Raw genomic sequence first — 22,191 nt, forward strand, 5'->3', positions numbered from 1 at the left:
AGAACAGAAATCAAGAAACACTGCTTATTGGTAACTCATTATTATTATTACTTTTAAAGAGACATTTATTTATTATGATTTATTTATTTATTATTTTATGTATATGAGTACACTGTAGCTGTACAGATGGTTGTGAGCCTTCATGTGGTTGTTGGGAATTGAATTTTTAGGACCTCTGCTCGCTCTGGTAGGCCCTGTTTGCTCTGGTCCACCCCACTCACGCTCAGTCCCTGGTTACTCGGGACCAAAGATTTATTTATTATTACACATTAGTATACTGTAGCTGACTTCAGATGCACCAGGAGAGGGTGTCAGATCTCTTTAGAGATGGTTGTGAGTCACTATGTGGTTGCTGGGAACTGAACTCAGGACCTCTGGAAGAGCAGTCAGTCCTCTTAACCTCTGAGCCCATCTCTCCAGCCCCAGTAATTCATTATCAATAGTCTCAGTTCAAAAGTAAAATGGCACTAACAGATTGGACTAGATAAGAGGGTCCAAGAAACACACCTCAGTATCAAGTATAGACATGGTAAAAGACTGAAGAAAGATTTTCCAAGCAAATGAACCTAAGAAGCAAGTAGCTGTAGTCATTTTAACATCTGACAAAGTAGGCTCCATACCAAAACCAATCAGAAGAAACAGGGAAGGGCACTATGTCCTCATCAAAGGAAAAATTCACCAAGAGGATATACTGTAATTTTAAAAAACATAGGTACACCAAATACAAGAGCACCCAAGTTCATAAGAGAAACACCATATAGTCATAGTGGGAGACTTCAACCCCGCATTCTTACCAATAAACCGGTCAGCCAGATAAACTCAACAGAAAAGGGGTAGAGGTTAAATAACGTGAGAATTCCAATGGACCTTGCAGATATTTACATTTTACCCAATGCAAAAGAATATACTTTCTTAGTAGAAGCTTATGGAACTCTCTAAAATTGATCACTTATGTGGACAAAGAGCAAATCTCAACAAATCAAGAAAACCAAGACACTCAGCATCTTATCTAACAACCATGGACTAGAGTTTGTTATTAACAACAGGAATAACAGAAAGTATACAAACTCATGACTGAGTCAAGACAGAAACCAGGAAGGAAATTAAACTTTCTAGAATTAAATGAATATGAAAATATGACATAGCCAACCTATAGGACCTGATAAAGGCAGTTCTAGGAGGCCAAGTGCCTACATACAAAATTGGTGAGATCTTGTATTAATAACTTAGTGGCATATGCCAAAGAACAAGAAGAACAAGAAGAACACCCCAAAAGAGTAGACATAGTAGTAAAGTAATAATCAAACTTGGAGATGAAATAAATGAAACAGAAAAAGGAAAGAGAAAGAATAAAAAAATAATGAAACAAAGAGTAGGTTCTTTGACAAAATGAGTAAGACTTAAAAACCCTTAGCTGAATTAGCTAAAGACAGAGAAAAGATCCAGATTAATAAAATTTGAAATGAAAGGTATACTGGCTAGTTTTCGGTCAACTTGACACAGGCTGGAGTTATCACAGAGAAAGGAGCTTCAGTTGGGGAAGTGCCTCTAGGAGATCCAGCTGTAAGGCATTTTCTCAATTAGTGATCAAGTGGGAAAGGCCCCTTGTGGGTGGTGCCATCTCTGGGCTGGTAGTCTTGGTTCTGTAAGAGAGCAGGCTGAGCAAGCCAGGGGAGGCAAGCCAGTAAAGAACATCCCTCCATGGCCGCTGCACCAGCTCCTGCTTCCTGACCTGCTTGAGTTCCAGTCCTGACTTCCTTTGGTGATGAACAGCAATATGGAAAATGTAAGCTGAATAAACCCTTTCCTCCCCAACTTGCTTCTTGGTCATGATGTTTTGTCCAGGAATAGAAACCCTGACTAAGACAAATTGGTACCAGCATAGTGGGGTATTCCTGTGACAACCTGACCATGTTTTGGGGAGGACTGTGGAAGGACTTTGGAACTTTGGGCCAGAAGATCCATTTGGTGTTAAGAGTTCTTTGGGATGTTGTGTAGGAGCTTGGAAGATAATGTTGACAACAGTGCAGAAGATGGAGATCTGGCTTGTATAATATGAAAGGGAAGATTAAAGACTCTTTTCAGGGCCACTGCTATTTTGATTGTGAAGATTCTGTGGTTCTGGTTAGCTGGGGTTGAAGAATCAGCTGTGATTAACAAGATACTAGAACTAGTAAAGTGAAACCTTTGCATTACTGGGACTACTGATGCTGGTTAGCTGGAGAAATTAGCAGTGATTAAGAAGATGTTGGCAAACCAGAAGCCAACATCAAAGTAAATAGTGAGAAGCTGGAAGCAATCCCACTTAAAATCAGGGACTAGACAAGGCTGTCCACTCTCTCCAGACCTATTCAACATTGTACTTGAAGTCCTAGCCAGAGCAATTCGACAACAAAAGGAGATCAAGGGGATAAAAATTGGAAAAGATGAAGTCAAAATATCACTTTTTGCAGATGATATGATAGTATATATAAGTGACCCTAAAAATTCCACCAGAGAACTCCTAAACCTGATAAACAGCTTCGGTGAAGTAGCTGGATATAAAATTAACTTAAACAAGTCAATGGCCTTTCTCTACACAAAGAATAAACAGGCTGAGAAAGAAATTAGGAAAACAACACCCTTCTCAATAGTCACAAATAATATAAAATATCTTGGCGTGACCCTAACTAAGGAAGTGAAAGATCTGTATGATAAGAACTTCAAGTCTCTGAAGAAAGAAATTAAAGAAGATCTCAGAAGATGGAAAGATCTCCCATGCTCATGGATTGGCAGGATCAACATTGTAAAAATGGCTATCTTGCCAAAAGCAATCTACAGATTCAATGAAATCCCTATCAAAATTCCAACTCAATTCTTCAACGAATTAGAAAGAGCAATCTGCAAATTCATCTGGAATAACAAAAAACCTAGGATAGCAAAAACTCTTCTCAAGGATAAAAGAACCTCTGGTGGAATCACCATGACCTAAAGCTGTGCTACAGAGCAATTGTGATAAAAACTACATGGTACTGGTATAGTGACCGACAAGTAGACCAATGGAATAGAATTGAAGACCCAGAAATGAACCCACACACCTATGGTCACTTGATCTTTGACAAGGGAGCTAAAGCCATCCAGTGGAAAAAAGACAGCATTTTCAACAAATGGTGCTGGCACAACTGGTGGTTATCATGTAGAAGAATGCGAATTGATCCATTCCTATCTCCTTGTACTAAGGTCAAATCTAAGTGGATCAAGGAACTCCACATAAAACCAGAGACACTGAAACTTACAGAGGAGAAAGTGGGGAAGAGCCTCGAAGATATGGGCACAGGGGAAAAATTTCTGAATGGAAGAGCAATGGCTTGTGCTGTAAGATCGAGAATTGACAAATGGGACCTCATGAAACTGCAAAGCTTCTGTAAGGCAAAAGACGCCGTCAATAAGACAAAAAGGCCACCAACAGATTGGGAAAGGATCTTTACCTATCCTAAATCAGATAGGGGACTAATATCCAATATAATATAAAGAACTCAAGAAGGTAGACTCCAGAAAATCAAATAACCCCATTAAAAAATGGGGCTCAGAGCTAAACAAAGAATTCTCACCTGAGGAATACCAAATGGCTGAGAAGCACCTGAAAAAATGTTCAGCATCCTTAATCATCAGGGAAATGCAAATCAAAACAACCCTGAGATTCCATCTCACACCAGTCAGAATGGCTAAGATCAAAAATTCAGGTGACAGCAGATGCTGGAGAGGATGTGGAGAAAGAGGAACACTCCTCCATTGTTGGTGGGATTGCAAGCTTGTACAACCACTTTGGAAATCAGTCTGGCGGTTCCTCAGAAAATTGGACATAGTACTACCGGAGGATCCCGCAATACCTCTCTTGGGCATATATCCAGAAGATGTTCCAACTGGTAAGAAGGACACATGCTCCACTATGTTCATAGCAGCCTTATTTATAATAGCCAGAAGCTGGAAAGAACCCAGATGCCCCTCAACAGAGGAATGGATACAAAAAATGTGGTACATTTACACAATGGAGTACTACTCAGCTATTAAAAAGAATGAATTTATGAAATTCCTAGGCAAATGGTTGGACCTGGAGGGCATCATCCTGAGTGAGGTAAAACAATCACAAAAGAACTCAAATGATATGTACTCACTGATAAGTGGATATTAGCCCAGAAACTTAGTATACCCGAGATAAAAGATACAATTTGCAAAACACATGAAACTGAAGAAGAACGAAGACCAAAGTGTGGACACTTTGCCCCTTCTTAGAATTGGGGACAAAACACCCATGGAAGGAGTTACAGAGACAACGTTTGGAGCTGAGACAAAAGGATGGACCATCTAGAGACTGCCATATCCAGGGATCCATCCCATAATCAGCCTCCAAACGATGACACCATTGCATACACTAGCAAGAGTTTGCTGAAAGGACCCTGATATAGCTGTCTCTTGTGAGACTAGGCCGGGGCCTAGCAAACACATAAGTGGATGCTCATAGTCAGCTATTGGATGGATCACAGGGCCCCCAATGGAGGAGCTAGAGAAAGTATCCAAGGAGCTAAAGAGATCTGCAACCCTATAGGTGCAACAACATTATGAACTAACCACTACCCCAGAGCTCTTGAGTCTAGCTGCATATGTATCAGAAGATGGCCTAGTCGGCCATCACTAGAAAGAGAGGCCCATTGGACATGCAAACTTTATATGCCCTAGTACAGGGGAACACCAGGGCCAAAAAGTGGGAATGGGTGGGTAGGGGAGTCGGGGGGAGGGTATGGGGGACTTTTCGGATAGCAGTGGAAATGTAATTGAGGAAAATACCTAATAAAAAATATTAAAACAAAAAAAAAAAAAAAAAGAAGAAGAGACCAGCATCATTGAGGTGACATCTTCTAGGAAGTGTTTTCTGAGAGCACAGAGGCTGTGTTCCAGAGTTCAAGGTTGTACCTTGTGTTGTGGCTGGACTTAGTAATGTGTAAGAGTTACCCAGGTGGTACTGGTTTTGAAGGCATGAAGGGGTCATGCAGAGCAGCTGAGCCTCAGCACAGTGAGGGGCCACGGAAGGCCATTGGTGAAGGTGTAGCCTCAGTTGCAACTGATGGCCCAGGACAGAAGGGGTCATGCAAAGGAGTTGAGGCTTGGCACCATGAAGAAAGCCTATGAGAGGCTGTTGGTAAAGCCTAGTTACAGCGGAAGACAGCAGTGTTTGGAGATGCCAGTACCATGAGATGACCACCAAGAACAGCAGCAGCAATGGAGTACAGGCAGCTGGAGCCTAGAAGACAAGCCATGTGCTACAAAGAACAGGGCTGGAGAAGTGACCCAAGCCCTTGGAGGAGCCCAGAAAATCGTGAGTTGGATCCCAGACATGGGACAGTTGGAGTTTAATTTTTGCTTTTGATTGTGACTGTGCCCTGATATTTTTCCCTCTTGAAGGAAGAAGTATTTTAGTGGAACCCACAGTTAAGAGTCTTTGAATTTTCAAAGATATTGGGCATTTTAATGGGACTGAACTTTAATATACAAGACTGTGGGACTTTTAAAGTTATTTAAGATCTTGGGGATGCATAAGAACTAAGGGTTGAGGCTTACTAGTGATGTGTTTGTGTGTCAAGTTGACAAGGGGTCAATTGTACTGGCTAGTTTTGTGTCAACTTGACACAGGCTGGAGTTATCACAGAGAAAGGAGCTTCAGTTGGGGAAATGCCTCCACGAGATCAAGCTATAAGGCATTTTTTCAATTAGTGATCAAGGGGGGAGGTCTCCTTGTGGGTGGTACCATCTCTGGGCTGGTAGTCTTGGGTTCTATAAGAGAACAGGCTGAGCAAGCCAGGAGAAGCAAGCCAGTAAAGAACATCTCTCCATGGCCTCTGCATCAGCTCCTGCTTCCTGATCTACTTGAGTTCCACTCCTGACTTCCTTGGTGATGAACAGCAGTATGAAAGTGTAAGCTGAATAAACCCTTTCCTCCCCAATTTGCTTCATGGTCATGATGTTTTGTCCTGGAATAGAAACCCTGACTAAGACAAAAGGGGACATCACAACAGACACCAAGGAAATCCAGAGAACCATAAGGACATACTTCAAAAACCTGTACTCCAGCAAACTGAAAAACCTAAAGGAAATGGATGAATTTCATGATATATATGATCTATCAAAGTTAAATCAGATAAGCAACTTAATTACTATTCCATTTCAGGGTTACAGGTTTAAGTTGCTTAAGTTTCCCAACCAAAAAAAGCCCAGGACCAGTTGGAGTCACGGCAGAATTCTACTAGACCTTCAAAGAAGAATTAAAATCAATATTCCTCATATTATCTCCAAATTCATTTCCAAGAGTAAAATTAACCTGACACTTAACTCACACAAAGATCCAACAAGAACAAAATTAACCTGACATTTAACTCACACAAACATCCAACAACAACAACAAATTGGGGGGGTAGGGAGGAGAAAGAAAGAAGTTACAGACCAATATTCCTTATGATCATAGATGCAAAGATACTTAATAAAATACTTGCAAGCTGGATATAAGAACACATAAACAAGGTTTCATCCCAAAGATATAGGAGGGTTCAATAAATGTAATTTGATAAATATGATCTATCACATAACAGACTGAAAGACAAAAACCACATGATCATCTCATTAGATGAAGAAAGAGCCTTTGGGAAACTCTAACACCCCTTCATGATAAATGTCCTGGAGACTAGGGATCCAAGGAATATATCTCAATACAATAAAGGTGATATACAGTAATCCCATAGCCAAAATAAATGAAGAGACACCCATAGCATTTCACTAAAATCAGAAACAATATGAAGTTATTCACTTTCCATATCAACTCAATTTAGGTCTTGAATTCTTAGCTAGTTGTCTTATTGACAAGTGAAGGAGATCAGGGGATACAAATAGGAAAGGAAGAAGTCAAAGTATCTTTATAGTATACGTGAATGACATTAAATTCCACCTAGAAACTTCTTCAGCTGATAAACACTATTAGTAAAATACAAATTTAACACAAAAAAGTCAGTAGTCTTCCTATATCCAAGAGACAGACTGAGAAAGAGATCAAGGAAACAACACTGCTTATAAGAGCCTCAATCTTGGAATAACTAACTAAGCTTGTTGAAGACTTATATAACAAACACTTTAAGACAATGAGACCATTGAGGATGACATTAGAAGATTAAGATTCCCATGTTTATGGATTGGTAGAATTAATATAATAAAATAAGCATCTTAACAAAATTAATCTATAGATTCCATTCAAAATTCTGACACAATTCTTCATAGAACTTTTCAAACATAACTTTCAACTTCCTATGGAAACAATCAAAGAGAGCTAAAACCATTCTGAATAATAAAAGATCAGATGAGGTATCAGCATCCTAGATTGTAAGTTATACTGCGGAGATATAGTAATAAAAACAGCACATAATAAACAATAATAAAACCAGTAATAAAAATTGGCTTAAGAGCTGGGAAGTGGTGGCGCACGCCTTTAATCCCAGCACTCGGGAGGCAGAGGCAGGCGGATTTCTGATTTTGAGGCCAGCCTGGTCTACAGAGTGAGTTCCAGGACAGGCAGGGCTATATAGAGAAACCCTGTCTCGAAAAATCAAAAAAAAAAAAAAAATTGGCTTAAATACAGGCAGTTTGACCAATAGAATTAAAATGCAGAGCCAGACTAAGTCTACATACCCATGGACACCAGATTTTGGATAAAGAAGTAAGAAATACTGGGAAAAAGACAGCATCTTCAAAAAAAAAAAAAAAAAAAAAAAAAAAGGTGCTGGTCAAGCTGTACAGCTGTATGTAAAAGAATGTAAAAGAAACAGATTCACACTTATCACTCAACTCCAAATAGACCTCAACAAAAGACCTGATCCCCAGAACCTGACAGAAGAGAAGGTGAGGAATAACCTTCAACCCATTGGCAGGGGAAAAGACTCTTCATGAGCCATCGATAGAGCAGGCCCTAAGACCAACACTGATAAACACTAGTGTAAAATAGCCATGGCAGGAATGGGTTACATCTAGTTAGCCATTAACCAAAGGAACACCAAGCACGCTCCCAAACATCTCAGGCAAAGTCAGTGGTTGGTGTCCACAACTGAGGGTAAGGCCCTACTGCTGAAGACAACATTGACATATCTCAACAAACATGGAAACGTCAAGCTGGTAATTAGAGGCTTAAGCCCTACTGATTATCATTCATGGACTGGAAGGTACTCTAGACTCCACAAGGAGAAAGGTAACTACCTGCCCAGCTATAAACCCTGTGATCAACAACAGTGACCTTGTGTACAAGGTAAATACACTGAGATTGTGGCACAGATGCTGTGGGAATAACAATGGTGCTCTGGAATTAGGGTCTACTCCAGGACACAGGACTCATACTGACACAGCTTGGGTGGTCAGGAACCTGAGACTGAATGGGACATGTGCCTAGGGGAAAATCGAATACCACTGTTCAGACAAAAAAAACCAGAGTAATAAAATGACTCCTCACGACATTCTGCCATACCATAGATCAGTGCCCTGCTCAGCCATCATCAGAGAGGCTTCTTGCAGTAAACAGGACCAAGTACAGAGACCCAAAACTGGACAATATGCAGACAGTCAGAGATTCTGGAGCATTCGACCTAAATGGGATGCCTTCATCAACCCCTCCCCTCAGGAGTTAGGGAACTGCACTTAGGGAAGGCAGAAAGGTAACAGTGGGATGACCCCAGACATAGCAGGACTGATACACTTGTGGATTTGTACACAGAGACTGTGAGCATACAAACGGCCCGCACAGGTCTAAGCCGAATAGGGTCTCATTACTGAGAGGGGGAAGCAGAGATAAGCTCCCAACTCTAAACGAGAAGCCACCTGTAACTGATAGCTGTTTGCAAATAAAAATTCATTTTCTCTAAAAGAGTCTCACTGGGAATATAAACCACACATCAGGATAGGCCTCAGCAGTGGAAAGCCAACATAAAATGAACTCAATGGTAGTTTTGTAGACTTTTTGTCTCAAATTGCTTTGTTTAGGCTCTATCTATCTATCTATTTATTTAGTCTTATTGGTCTTTTGCTTATATATTTTGATTGCTGTTTTTGTGTGTCTGTGGTGTGTGTGTGTGGGGGGGGGGGACTGTGTTTCTTTGTTTATAAAGTTTGGTCTGGGTTTTTTTTTTTTAAAGAGAAAAAGGAGGGGTGTGGAGTTGGTTGTTGGCAAGGTGGGGAAGATCTGGTAAGAGTTGGAGGAGGGAAAAGGCATGATTAGAAGACAGTATATGAAAAAAAAACTTTTTTTTTTCAATTAAGAAAAATTGCCAAATATCCAATAACAACAAACCCAAACAAAACAAAAATGGAAAAAAATCTAAGATCAGACAGCATTTTATGACACACTTAAAAGTGTTATTAAAAAATAAAAATGTAAACTTAGAATCCTACATCTAAGGGAGCTACCGTTCAAGAATGAGGGAGAAATGAAGATATTATCAGACAGAAGAAAGCTAAGCTGGTCTGTCACAAGTAACTACACCCAACAAAAGGTAAGGGAAGTCTGTCCACTACCCATTAACTTGAAACCAATAAAAAAACAAAAACAAAAAAACAAAACAACCCAACCAACCAACCAAATCAGAGACAGAGGGGAAGGACCAGCCCATCTGATACAAGGATGAACAAAAGGAAAGAGGGATGAAGACAGAGGTATTGCCCACCAACACAAACAAATGGCACATACTCATTTAGAAGTGAAGGAGGGGACAGTAAACACATTTACTCAGTTAATGTCAGAATCTTTGTCATTCAGGTTACTGCAATGACAAGATGAAGCTGAGATTACATACTAATTCAACCTGATTTTGTTATTGTATAAGTTTGAATCAATTAAAGAAAAATGAGGATGTAGAATGACTAAGAATATCTTCAAACAATCTAAAACTAGATACTACCTGGCTCTCTGATGAAGAGCAAAAAGTGAATTCAAGATGTCTGTCAAATAGATATAGTCAATCCACTGATGATGTACAAAGAAGATGTAGAAGGAAAGGAAAAAAAAGAAAAGAAAATTAACTTAATTCAGTTTACCCAAGATTGTACCTGTTTGTGGCAGCATCCTGAACGCTGGCATTTTTATGAGTTAATAAACTATCTTCTCTTGTAACCTAAGAAAATTAAATCATGATAATGAAACACTGAATATTTGAAAGGATATTCAAGTAACAAGTTTATCTTTCATTCTTCTAAAAATAGAACAATCAACTGGCTTCAATTCAAATAAGATGCTAATTATATTTTACCAATATCACATCTACTACAGTCCTATCCAGAAGCCAGACCAATACTGTAAGACAAGTTCAGAATATACACGGTACATCTTCTTATCACGAAGCTATTAACTGCTGAAGACACTAAAGCGTGTTACCCACTACAGACAAAATTCACAAAGATTCAATGCCAGCATTTTTCAAATTTACATGATAAAAAGAAAATGGTTAGCTGTATCATTGGATCTTATTTCTCCTTAAATGAAATGAAGAGTTTAAGAAGGAAATTCAAATGTTTATCTAAAGAGCTCCGTTTTACCCAACATTTCTGAGGTAATGTTTAAGACAGTAAATGTCTGATGAATTCTGAAAAACATTCACAGCTACATAACAAACATGTAACATTTTCACTACTCTGACTGAAAAAGTTCATAATGCCTTCTTTAGTCTCTTTCTTTAGAGTATCATGATCTTTAAATAATGCTCTACTTGTGAATGTGCTTGGGTAGTGGGTATCAAACACCACAGCATGAGCATGGAGGTTGGACGGTAACTTGTAGAAATCGTTTTTGACTCCACTAAGTGGGGCTTGGGTATTGAACCGAAGCTGTCTATCCCATCAGCATAAGCCTTTATTTGCTAAATCAAATAGGGAGGGAGAAGACCACTGGGGGTGGTTCCATTCCTGGGCAGGTGGCAAGCCAAGTAAGCAGGACTCACTCCTTCAAGACCACTGTTTCAGTTCCTACTGTCATCATGTTTTCATTGATGGACTGTGGCTTGTAAGTGTATGATAAAATAAACTTTTTCTCCCTAAATTGCTTTTGGTCATGGTGTTTTATCACAATAGAAGCCCGAGGCAGGTTGTATCAGGTTCATGGGGAGTTACTGAAATAGACCTGGCCATAATTTGGGGCAGATTATGGAAGGACTTTGGAACTTGGGGCTAGAAAAACTGTTGCATGCTCACAGCATACTGAGCTGTTGTGGGAACTTAGAAGACATAGCTGAGAGCGTGCAGATGATGGAGCTCGCTCTCCTTTATAAACTCTCAGAGGGAAGTAAAGACTCCAGAAGCCATTGGTAGGCTACCTCTGTGGTTCTGGTCAGCTGCGACTGAAGAATCAACTGTGACCATTGACGTGAGACAGTCTGGGTGTGTTTCCTTAGGTTTATTATACAGAAGCTGTGGTCCAGAGGGGGTGGGGGGTCAAGGCCATATCTGAAAGTGAAGAGAAGCCAATCGGGGAGCAGGGCAGCCATACCCTACACGGGCAGGTCCTCGCTCTGTCCTTCACTAGGTCAGTCAGCTCTCCTTGTGTGTCAGTCTGTTGCTAACTGCTTCAGAATCTCCCCAAACTGAGGGTAGTGGATGGATAAAGAAGATCTAGGATTAGAAACTTAATATTGAAAAAAAGAACTAAAAAGAAAGTCACTGGGTTTAGTGGTTGTGTAGAAATAAAAACAATCTAACAAGTCATATTGGCTTTGTGTTTGTTTTAAACAACTTCTATACCAGAGCATCGTTAGCACCTTATCCTGACCACAGCTGAGTCTGAACAGAGTGGCCAAAGGCTTTCATCACTTTGCACGTCGTCTTGGAACTCTGCCATTTGCACCCCTGCTCTCTTTCCATGTCATACGGTTACTATTGCGGTGATGAAACACCACTGACCAAAGCAACTTGGCATGAAAGAGTTTATTTGGTTTACACTTCCACATTGCTGCTCATCATTGGAGGAAGTCAGAATAGGAACTCAAGCCCCAGGCAGGAGCAATGATATAGAGGCTGACTCAGAGGCTATGGAGGAGTGCTACTTACTGTCTTATTTATCATGGCTTGTTCAGACTTCTTTCTTATAGAACAAAGGACCATAAGTCCAGGGCTGGCATCACCTACAATGGGCTGGGCCCTCCCCCCATCAACAGCTGATTAAGAAAGTGTTTTACATACCTGCCCACCGCCTAATCTTTTGGAGGTCTTTTCTTAGTTGTGCCTCCCTCCCCTCTGATTACTATAGCTAGCTTATATTAAGCTGACATAAAACTAGCCAGGGTACTTCAGGTCCATGTCTATTAAAGAAATCTTACCTTATGCACGGCTTCTACTTGAGCTTTCAAAATATTACTCTTGAAGTCAGGAGGAACCTTTACGGCATTCAATGCTGGGTTCTCAATGGCATTATTAAGACATTTCTCAGTCAACTTTACCACTTCTTCCTGAATGTTAAAAGATATAATCACTCTCAATAGGCCATGGTTATTGGGAAACAGGAATGCTGAAAGTTCATAGTCAGACAACCAAGAAATGACATGCCTCAAGCAGCTATCTTCTGTTGCAGACACACCCAGCTCCTGTAACTATCTATCTGCAGATAAAGAGCTCCAGAATCGAAGGGACTGGCCCCTAGAGGGGCTAATCTGAAACACCTGGGACAAATGTCAGCAAGTGTCATATATTCTCTATGAATGTTTTAACTCAAGCATTTCAGTAACTCAGTTGCTTAAACACTGGGCATTATGTCTGATCATTCGTACTTCATGGTACTAACTCTGGAGTTGTCCCCAGTGAAGGAGGTAACTTTTTGTAACAAATTTTATGTAACAATGTGACAAATATGTAAACATTCTCAGACACACTGATGAAAATAATGCACAAATTATATTTACTGTATTATATTTACTACTTTGCTTAACTTAAATAGTAATTACTGATGGGTATAGGTGTGAATACCATACCACCTTCCATGTCTTAACATATTTGATGTTCTTTATTCAATTTTGTGTTTTTCAATGCGGTTTCTATTTCAGCCTCTAGGTAACACCCCAAAATATGAAGTTAAAATTTTTGTTTTTTGAGAGACATTCCCTATTAGCGCAGACTGATCTTGAGCTGGTAATTTTGCCTCAGCCTCCCAAAGGCTAAGATTATAAGAATATACCAGCAAGTGTGGCTCTAAGTCTGAATTTTTAACAATCTTTCCTATGAAAGCTTCTGATATCAAAAAGTCTGAAAATCCCTTTGTAAGACTTGACCTGCCCTGTAACCACCTAGCTCCTATTAGCAGAAGTTAGTCCCAATCCTGTTCGTGTTACTGGGAACTGATCCTAGGATCTTGTGCACCCCACCCCCTTCTCTGTTTGGTTTTATTTTAGAGACACTAGGCTGAAGTTGAAATCACTGATAGGATTGACCCCTCTGATTTAGCTTCTCAGGTGTCTGGGATCATGGCCTTGAACCAGCAAGCTCAGGCCACAGTAATTCTCTATGTTCTTGTACAATCCTGGCTCATCCAAACATATTGACATTTTCCCCCAATCTTCTGAAGACTATGTTGCAGACTTGATTACTTGTTTATCATCTTTTGCACATTATAACAACCCTTATTGCAAAGTCTCAAAACACAAGATATTACAAAAAAAAGAACAAAACAAAACCTAAACCACTTAATCTATTACTCTAAGCCAGCCAATAATGTTTTTTCACTGTGTTTATTTAGTTTTGAAATTTTTGTATGTATTTATCTGTACATGCATGTGAGTGCAATGGACAGGAGAGGGTATCTGATATCCTGAGACTGCAATGGCAGATGGTTGTGAGCCTCTATTTGGATCAGCCTCCATGCGGGTGCTGCGAACTCAGTTCTATGGAAGAGCTGCCAATAATCTTAACCACGGACCATCTCTCCAGCTTCTCTGTGTGTCTTAAAAAAAACATCATAAGCTGGGCAGTGGTGGTCGATTCCTTTAGTCCCAGCACTTGGAAGGCAGAGGCAGGCAGATTTCTGAGTTTGAGGCCAGCCTGGTCTACAAGGAACAGTTTTAGGATAGCCAGGGCTACACAAAGAAATCCTGTCTCAAAAAACAAAAAACAAGATATTTATTTTTAAGAGATATCTCACTGGGTAGCCCTGGCTGGCATAAAATTCAGTATGTAAACCAGGCTAGTCTGGAATATATACCTACTGATATACCTACTTCTGACCTTATTTTTTCTCCCTGTGATTTATTTTTATTTTTTGTGCATGAGTGTTTTGCCTGCACGTATATATGTGTACCACATGTGTGTATGGTGCCTTCAGAATTCAAAAGAGGATATCTGAAACCAGAGTTATATCTGCCACATGGGTTCATGGAATCATATGTAGGTCCTCTGCAAGAGCAACAAATGCTCTCTTAGCTACTGAGCCATCTCTTAGCACCATACCCCGAGCCCAGCTCTCTTCGAAGCCCCATGAATTTCTTAATGTTGTCAGGCAAACTTCTCCCTTCCCTCCTACATATCCACACATTTCATCTTTTGAAATGGAAAACAGGTCAATCAGAACTCAACACAGATAGTACTGCTGTGCGGTTACTTTTCCTGTTAACCTGACACAAGCTAGGGTTATCTGAAAAGAGGGAATCTCCACCGAGAAAACACCCAATCAGACTGGCCTGTGGGCAAGCTGTGGGCAGTCTCTTGATGAATGACTGATGTGCTAGAGCCCTTGGGGAGGTGGTCATGAGTTGTAGAAGAAAGCAGACTGAGTAAGCCATGGAGAGGAAGCCAGTAAGCTGTATCCCTTATGGCTTTTGCTTCACTTCCTGCCTTGAGTGCCTGTCCTTCTTTCCTTTTATGATGATGGTAAACTGTAAGATGAAATACATCCATTTCTCTCCAAGTCACTTTTGGTCACAGTCTTTATCACGGTTACAGAAAGCAAGTTAAGACAGTGGTCTGGGAAAGGACGTCTTTCTGGAAACGGTAGTAGAACAAGTAGACACAGAAGAGATCCCGATACCTGGCTGTTGACATTAATGTCAATGGTAGGTCGAAGAGATGGCAAGATAGTCTGCTCTGTTTCAAGCTGTTTAAGTTTCTCTGTGTCATCTTTTAATGCTGAAAAAAAAAAGCAAGAGAGAGAGAGAGAGAGGAAGAAAGAAGGAAGGAAGGAAGGAAGGAAGGAAGGAAAGAAAGAACGAAAGAAAGAACGAAAGAAAGAAAGAAAGAAAGAAAGAAAGAAAGAAAGAAAGAAAGAAAGAAAGAAAGAAAGAAAGAAAGAAAGAAAGAAAGTAAAACTTCTCATTAGTCTGCCTGGCTGATAGTTATATAAGGGTATACACTCAAGTTCTGTTTTTACTTCATTATAAGTGGAATAATCAAAATGAACACAAAAATCTCCAACAACTCTTTAATAACTCAATTAAGAGTTGATCTTAGGCCGGGCGTGGTGGCGCACGCCTTTAATCCCAGCACTTGGGAGGCAGAGGCAGGCGGATTTCTGAGTTCGAGGCCAGCCTGGTCTACAGAGTGAGTTCCAGGACAGCCAGGACTACACAGAGAAACCCTATCTCGAAAAACCAAAAAAAAAAAAAAAAAAAAAAAAAAGAGTTGATCTTAGGGCTGGGCCCGCTGGTGTATAGCTTTAGAGACAGGTAGATATTTATGAATTTGAGGCCATCCTGGTCTACACAGTGAAGCCCTGCTTCAAAAAAAAAAAAAAAAAAGAGTGAATCCTAAAGCTAGATATGGTTTCACAACCCTTGATCTGCCTCCCACAGCACTTGGGAGGCAGAAACAGGCCAATCTCTGTGAAGTCAGGGTCTGACTAGCCATGATGTATATGTGATTGACACACACACACAATGTTTAAAGAACCATTTCTTACTATCCATTTTCTTCTTGGTAAGAGAAATGTCAGACTGCTCAATTCAACACTACAGCACCTACATACATCCAAGAGAGACAGGCCCATTATTGTTTTAATATAAGAATCAGATGATGGCTAAATTTCTTCTCCCTCTTTCCCTCGTTCTTTTTTTTCTTTCTTTTTTCCCCGAGACAGAGTTTCTCTGTGTAGCCCTGGCTGTCCTGGAACTCAAAAATCCACCTGCCTCTGCCTCCTGGGATTAAAGGTGTGTGCCACCACGCCCGGCTTTTCCCTCTTTCTTGAGAAGTCTTCTAGGAGAGTGTGTTAATGGCTATTCAAATAGCCATTAAAGCACCTAAGAACTGATCCTTTCAAGACCATCCTTAGGGATCCAAACTGGGGGGTTTGTGGGGTGGGAGAGATGGAATCAAATGGAGAATGCTCTTGTGAGTGCATCAAGAAACTGAAGTGGATTTTGATTTGGATATTTAAAAAATATCCTGTATTCTGGTTCCTCCTAATCCCTGGCATAGGACTTGTAATGCTAATAGCTTTTGCCTTTAATTCTTCCTCATACTTATTTCCAGGCAACAGTCAAGGGTTCCCTTTCCCCCCATGCCTGGCAGTAATTTAAATAAAGCATCCTGCCCACTCTTGTCATTTTTCAGCCAGGCCTACTGGCCTGGTACCTTGTCCGCCCACTCTGGACACTGCCCTAGACCTATCATGGCGGTTAGTTAGGTTCAGAGTATATGGGTGAGAGAATGAGAAGAACAAGAGGCACAAACTGCCTGCAGCTCAGGCAGGGGCAAACTGCCTCTGCCCCTTGACGGAACCAGTTCCTTGACTCTAAGTCAGAAATGTTCTTTCTAGAGATGTCAGAAGGCCGGGCGTGGTGGCGCACGCCTTTATTCCCAGCACTCGGGAGGCAGAGGCAGGCGGATTTCTGAGTTCGAGGCCAGCCTGGTCTACAAAGTGAGTTCCAGGACAGCCGGGCTATACAGAGAAACCCTGTCTCGAAAAACCAAAAAAAAAAAAAAAATAATAATAATAAAAAAATAGAGATGTCAGAAGTGCTTGGGGGCTCTGACCTCTAATCTGGTGTTTAAATAATTGAGGGTTACCTCCTCAGAGAGGATAATGTTAGAAAAGGTAAAAGCTCATTAAAAGAAAACTTCTGGTAAAGAGAATAGAATCTTGGCCTAACATTCAAGTTGGTCCAGGTTAATTTCGTGGCCAAGAACCATCACTAGGAAGCTGAAGCACCCTTAAGCCATGATAACAAATTCCTTGTGTTAGTGGCCTTGTCTCAGGGTTCATCAGTCCACTCTCAACCAACATTTCCCAATCAACTTTAACAATAACTGACAGTTACTACAGACAGTAGAAGGTCAGTCCATGCTGGCTGAGTAAGGGAAAAAAAAGAATTCTCAGGGAAGGGGACTTGTCAGAATCAGTCTTTTCTTATAAAGATGGGTAACCACCCAGAACCAGTATTTTACAAACCTCCTCTACTTTCCAAAACTCTTGCATGCATGCCTGTTTGCCAGATTCCTGGATGCCAAACATTCCTGAGACTTGACTCTATTATACCCCTTCCTTTGGCGCCATCTATGAATTAGCAAATCATGTCAGACTGTATGGAGTGAGCTTTTACCAATGAGGTGGCACAGTCAGCACCCAGTAACAGGATAAAAACTAAGTGACTTTCCTACTCTGGTGTGCTTGCTTGCCTGCCTGGTCTGGGTGGTAGAGCGCTCTTTACAAAAGCTGTGTTGCTGAGCTACTGTTGCCTTGTTCATGTGTCTCTGTGTGATGTCAGTAATTTTTTCCATATTACTTACATGAATCTTCATTTTCATACTATAACCATTATAAAGTACACAGTACAGAGGACAGAAAGTATGAGAATATAAATGGGAAATAAGAATACATGCTTGTATTTCCAATACCTTGAAGGTGGGGGCAAGTTAATCACTACAAGATCAAAGTCAGCCTAAACTACATAGAATGTTCTAGGACAACCTGGCCTATATACAGAGACCTTGTGTCAAAACAAAGCAAGACCAAATAGACTTTTTGTTCTCTAAAAAATGTTTGTGTGTATGTATGATATATATGTATGTATTTATATGTGTGCACATGTGTGTAATACATAGGCTAGAAGTCAATGTTAGATGTCTTCCTCTAACACTTTTTTTGAGGCAGCATCTCTCTCTCAACTTGGAGCTCATCAATTTAGCTAGACCGTCTTGCCAATGAGCTCTGAGGATCCTCTAGTCTCTGCCCTTCCCCCTACCATGCTGGGGTCATTGACATGTGCTGTCATGGCTGGATTTTATGTGGATACAAACTTTGGTTCTCATGTTTTAGTGGCATAAACTTTACCAGTGGAGCCATCTTCCCCACACCCAAGACTTACACTCTTAAAACAAAAGGCACTCTCTAGCCGCACTGATTGGCTTTAAGCAAATGGTATAATATGAACTAAGTTACATTAGTGAGATCTCTTTACTTTGGAAGAATTTCTTGTTCAAATACTACCATAGTATTCAAGCTCTTCTTGAATACTTTCTATAATGAGAAACACACTAATTCTTAGGCATCTATAGGGTATGGCAGAAGGAACTTAAAATATTTTTCTTATATTGATACAAAATTTGTTTTTCTACATTTATAAATTTTTCCTCTATACCAGTAAAACACTATAAATGACTTCATATATGACTTCAAAGTATATAGAGGATTATCATATCTAAAATGTTTTAAAATTTTTTTATTGTTATTAGATGTGCATGTGTGGGTGGGAGAAAGTATATCTATGCCATCTTATATGTGTGGAGGTCAGAGGACAATTCTGTTGAATTTTCTCTTCCACCTTTATGTGAGTTCCTGAGATCAAACTCATGTCATCAGATTTGTGCAATAAGCACTTCCCTGGCTGGGCCATCTTACAAGTCCCTTATTTGATCATTATAGGGATTCCAGCTTCATTATATCATGTTATCCTAACCTAATACAATCCTCTAATAATTACATACTCAATTGTTTGGTAATACAAAACATTATACAATACAGAAACAATTAAACTTTTAAAATTTATATAACAGACATAGAATAGAATGTAAATAAAATTTCTACCTCTATAAAGAAGATGGAGAAACTGGGTGTGGTAGCACATGCATTTAGTCCCAGCACTTGTGAGGCAGAGGCAGGCAGATCTCTATGAGTTTGACGCCAGCCTGATCCACAAAGCAAGTTCAAAGACACATAGAAACCTTATTTTGAACCCCCTCGCCCCCAAAAAAGATGTAGAACAGTCCTTTGTGCCAAGCAGTCACTGTATTTATTGATGAGATCAACTCTGTCTGTGTGAGTCCATTATGTTGGTCTTATGGACTGCTGACATTGCCTCATAGAAGGGGAGGTGGGTCACTGGGTCCTCATCTGAGTATCCAGTCACTTCTCCTAACCATTTGGATATAATTTTACCCTCCCTGCACAATGGCTGGGGAGAAGGTATCTGGGAGAGGGACCAGAGTATACAGTACAGGCTGAGGAAGATTCCGATATGGATCTATTTACAGTGGCTCCTAGGGAGCTATCAGTCATGCTGGATGCAGATCTCACTCACATTCAGTACACAAGCCCAGTAAACTCACTAGTTGCCCACTGTGAACTCTGGTGGAATCCTCTGGTTTGTCCTGGGGCTCTTATGAGGTGGGATGAGATTTGGTTCATATCTCCCCTGAGGAGGAATTCTTCTAACAGGACTCTATTTCTACTCTGATCCTAGAAGTGCTTTACTTTAAGGTAGTCCTGCTGGATCTAAATCTTGACAGCTTTGGTTTGTTATCTTGTTTATTTCTAAGTTAAGGAAGAGCAACTATTTCTAATGGAAGGTAGAGTCCAGGGCAAGGTTACCAAAATTAACTACCAAAAAGAAAGGATGGCAGAAAAAAAACAGTAATATCTGACAAACAGTAATGGAAAATGCCTTTTTATTTTATTATTTTTAATTATTTGTGGGAGTTTTTGTGTGGGGGTAGGTGCATGTGTGTACAGTTTGCCTCTGGAGGCCAGTTGATGTATGGTCCTGGAGCTGGAGTTACAGGCTACTGTGAGCCACCTAATATAGGTTCTGGGAACTAAACTCAAAGCATATATGCACTTAACCTCTAAGCCATCTCTCTCCAGCCTCGTGAAGAATGTCCAATAACTTACTGCTTTTAGAAAAATTAAATGAAACTACTCAAATGTTACCAACATAATGATTTAGGTCTTGCTAAACAGTTTAAACATTATTGTGAAGTGCTAGCAGGCCTGCTTGGTAGGGTATTTCAAGTGCTTGCTTAGGATCATCTCCACTCGCCAGTGGTACTTGAGCACGCTGTATGAAGCAGAGCACTATCTTTCTCTAACACTCTCATCTGAGTGACTAAATACCACCATTGTATTCTAAAGAGTTTAGGTGGCAGAGAGATGGCATCTATTTTACCTCTGACAAAACCAAATGTGGCACGAACCATATAAACACAAGATGCCTGAAAACGAACCCTATTACACTAACCTGCAACAGGAAAGTCCTGTTTAAGACAGTTTTAAACTTTACATTTTACTTTCTTTTCCCCCCTCTTTTTTGGTTTTTCGAGACAGGGTTTCTCTGTGTAGCCCTGGCTGTCCTGGAACTCACTCTGTAGACCAGGCTGGCCTCGAACTCAGAAATCCGCCTGCTTATGTCTCCCGAGTGCTGGGATTAAAGGCATGCGCCACCACTGCCTGGCTACTTTTTTTTATTTTTATTTTTATTTTTTAACCATCAAACTTACCCTTTGCAATCAAACCAAGCTTGCAAATATACAAGTATTTTCAATGAGCAATTTACTTTCTACTTTTTATCCCCTGAGAAAATGAAGAAAAGCAGCATTCATTCTGCACTTACTTTTTGGCAGATAGGCACTAATAGCAAATATCTTTTAGGAGCTAAAAACTGCTGAAGATAAAACATCCCATCTATCTTGTGCCCCAGAAGACCTTTAGAGAAACTGTCAGAGACAGGGTTTCACTGTATACAGCTAGGCTGGCTGAGGTCATGTCACGCAGGCAGCCTTACACTCATGATGCCTGCCCTCTTGCTTCTGTTAGCTTCTTAATTTGTACTCAGAGAACAAGTACAAACCCAGAGTGAACAGTCATATATGTTCAATCCATCATGATAATATAAACCTAGTAATACTGTTATTATCTTAAACTTTGCCTAGCTCTCCTTAAATCAAAAGGCAAGAGGATTTAACTATTTTCAACTAAGCTATTAGACACAACGTTTTTGGAAGAAGTGATTTAAATATCTTGCTTCAAAAGGAGATAATCAAAAGGAGCTGAGGTTGGTGACAGCCCCTCAGGTAAAGGTGCTTTATTCAAGGCCTGAGGATGTGGATCTCAGTTTGATTCCTAGAACTCATATGGTGGAAGGAGAGACATGACCCTCCTGGTTGCTTCAGGTCTCCACATGCATAACACGGCATACCCCATCAAAAACATACATGCAACAAGAATGTTTTAAATGTCATAAATTACAGAGCAGGTGCTTACTCTCACATTCAGCTTTGAACTCCTCTAATTCGATTGACCTGGTGGCTACATTAATGTTATCTGGTGCTGGGAATGGTGCCGAAGTCTCTGACGTCCTTGTTACATCACCAATGGTTGTTTCTAGTAAGTCTGGGCCATTGAGCAAATCAACGCTCGGGGGCAAGCTGTAAAAGTAACAGAAAGTTTACTTACACCAGTAAATGTATCATTAAAATACAAACAAAAAAAGCAATACTGAAAAAATTAATTGAAGAGTTTTATTGAACTGGCTTTATTCACCTTTCAAAATTTTTGGATATACTTTTTCCAGTCAAGATGGAGTAAAAGAAAATGGGTTAGTTTAACTGAAATAACACTAGACTCAAGAAACAAGAGGTGAACCTTACGACTGCCTGGAGCACACATTCAGGCCACAGTGCAGAGGTGGGGACAGGTGGCAGGACAGGGGATGACTATCTTAGGTATCAGGAAGAGATGAGTTTGGGGAGATGAAGGAAGCCAGAGATCTGTGAGCAAACACCTGGATTACTAATGAGAGACACCCTTGGTTGTATCCTTGAGGGTGTTTCCAGACCAGTTTAACAGAAGAGGGACACTGGAATGTGACCAGTACCAGACCACGGGCTGTGGTCCCAGAATGAATCAGAAGGGAAAAGGGTTAGAGAGATGGCTTACAGGTAAAGCACTTGCAT

General features: G+C 40.3%; 1 protein-coding gene across 4 annotated transcripts in view; it reads right to left on the reverse strand.

Annotated features, from left to right (window-relative positions):
- The window catches only part of Epb41l5 (erythrocyte membrane protein band 4.1 like 5), a 102,512-nt gene that overhangs the window by 15,334 nt on the left and 64,987 nt on the right, over window positions 1-22,191 (reverse strand). For all 4 annotated transcript variants that reach the window (XM_029474204.2, XM_021168536.3, XM_029474198.2 and 1 more), the window contains exons 17-20: window positions 21,500-21,663; window positions 15,059-15,156; window positions 12,366-12,494; window positions 10,108-10,172 (exon numbers count right to left, since the gene is read on the reverse strand). In XM_029474204.2, coding sequence (XP_029330064.1) covers window positions 10,108-10,172; window positions 12,366-12,494; window positions 15,059-15,156; window positions 21,500-21,663 — 456 coding nt within the window. The remainder of the gene's footprint in view (window positions 1-10,107; window positions 10,173-12,365; window positions 12,495-15,058; window positions 15,157-21,499; window positions 21,664-22,191) is intronic.

The sequence above is a fragment of the Mus caroli genome, unplaced genomic scaffold, assembly GCF_978045245.1.
Source record: "Mus caroli unplaced genomic scaffold, Mus_caroli_1 scaffold_1, whole genome shotgun sequence".
In the NCBI taxonomy this organism is placed as follows: domain Eukaryota; kingdom Metazoa; phylum Chordata; class Mammalia; order Rodentia; family Muridae; genus Mus; species Mus caroli.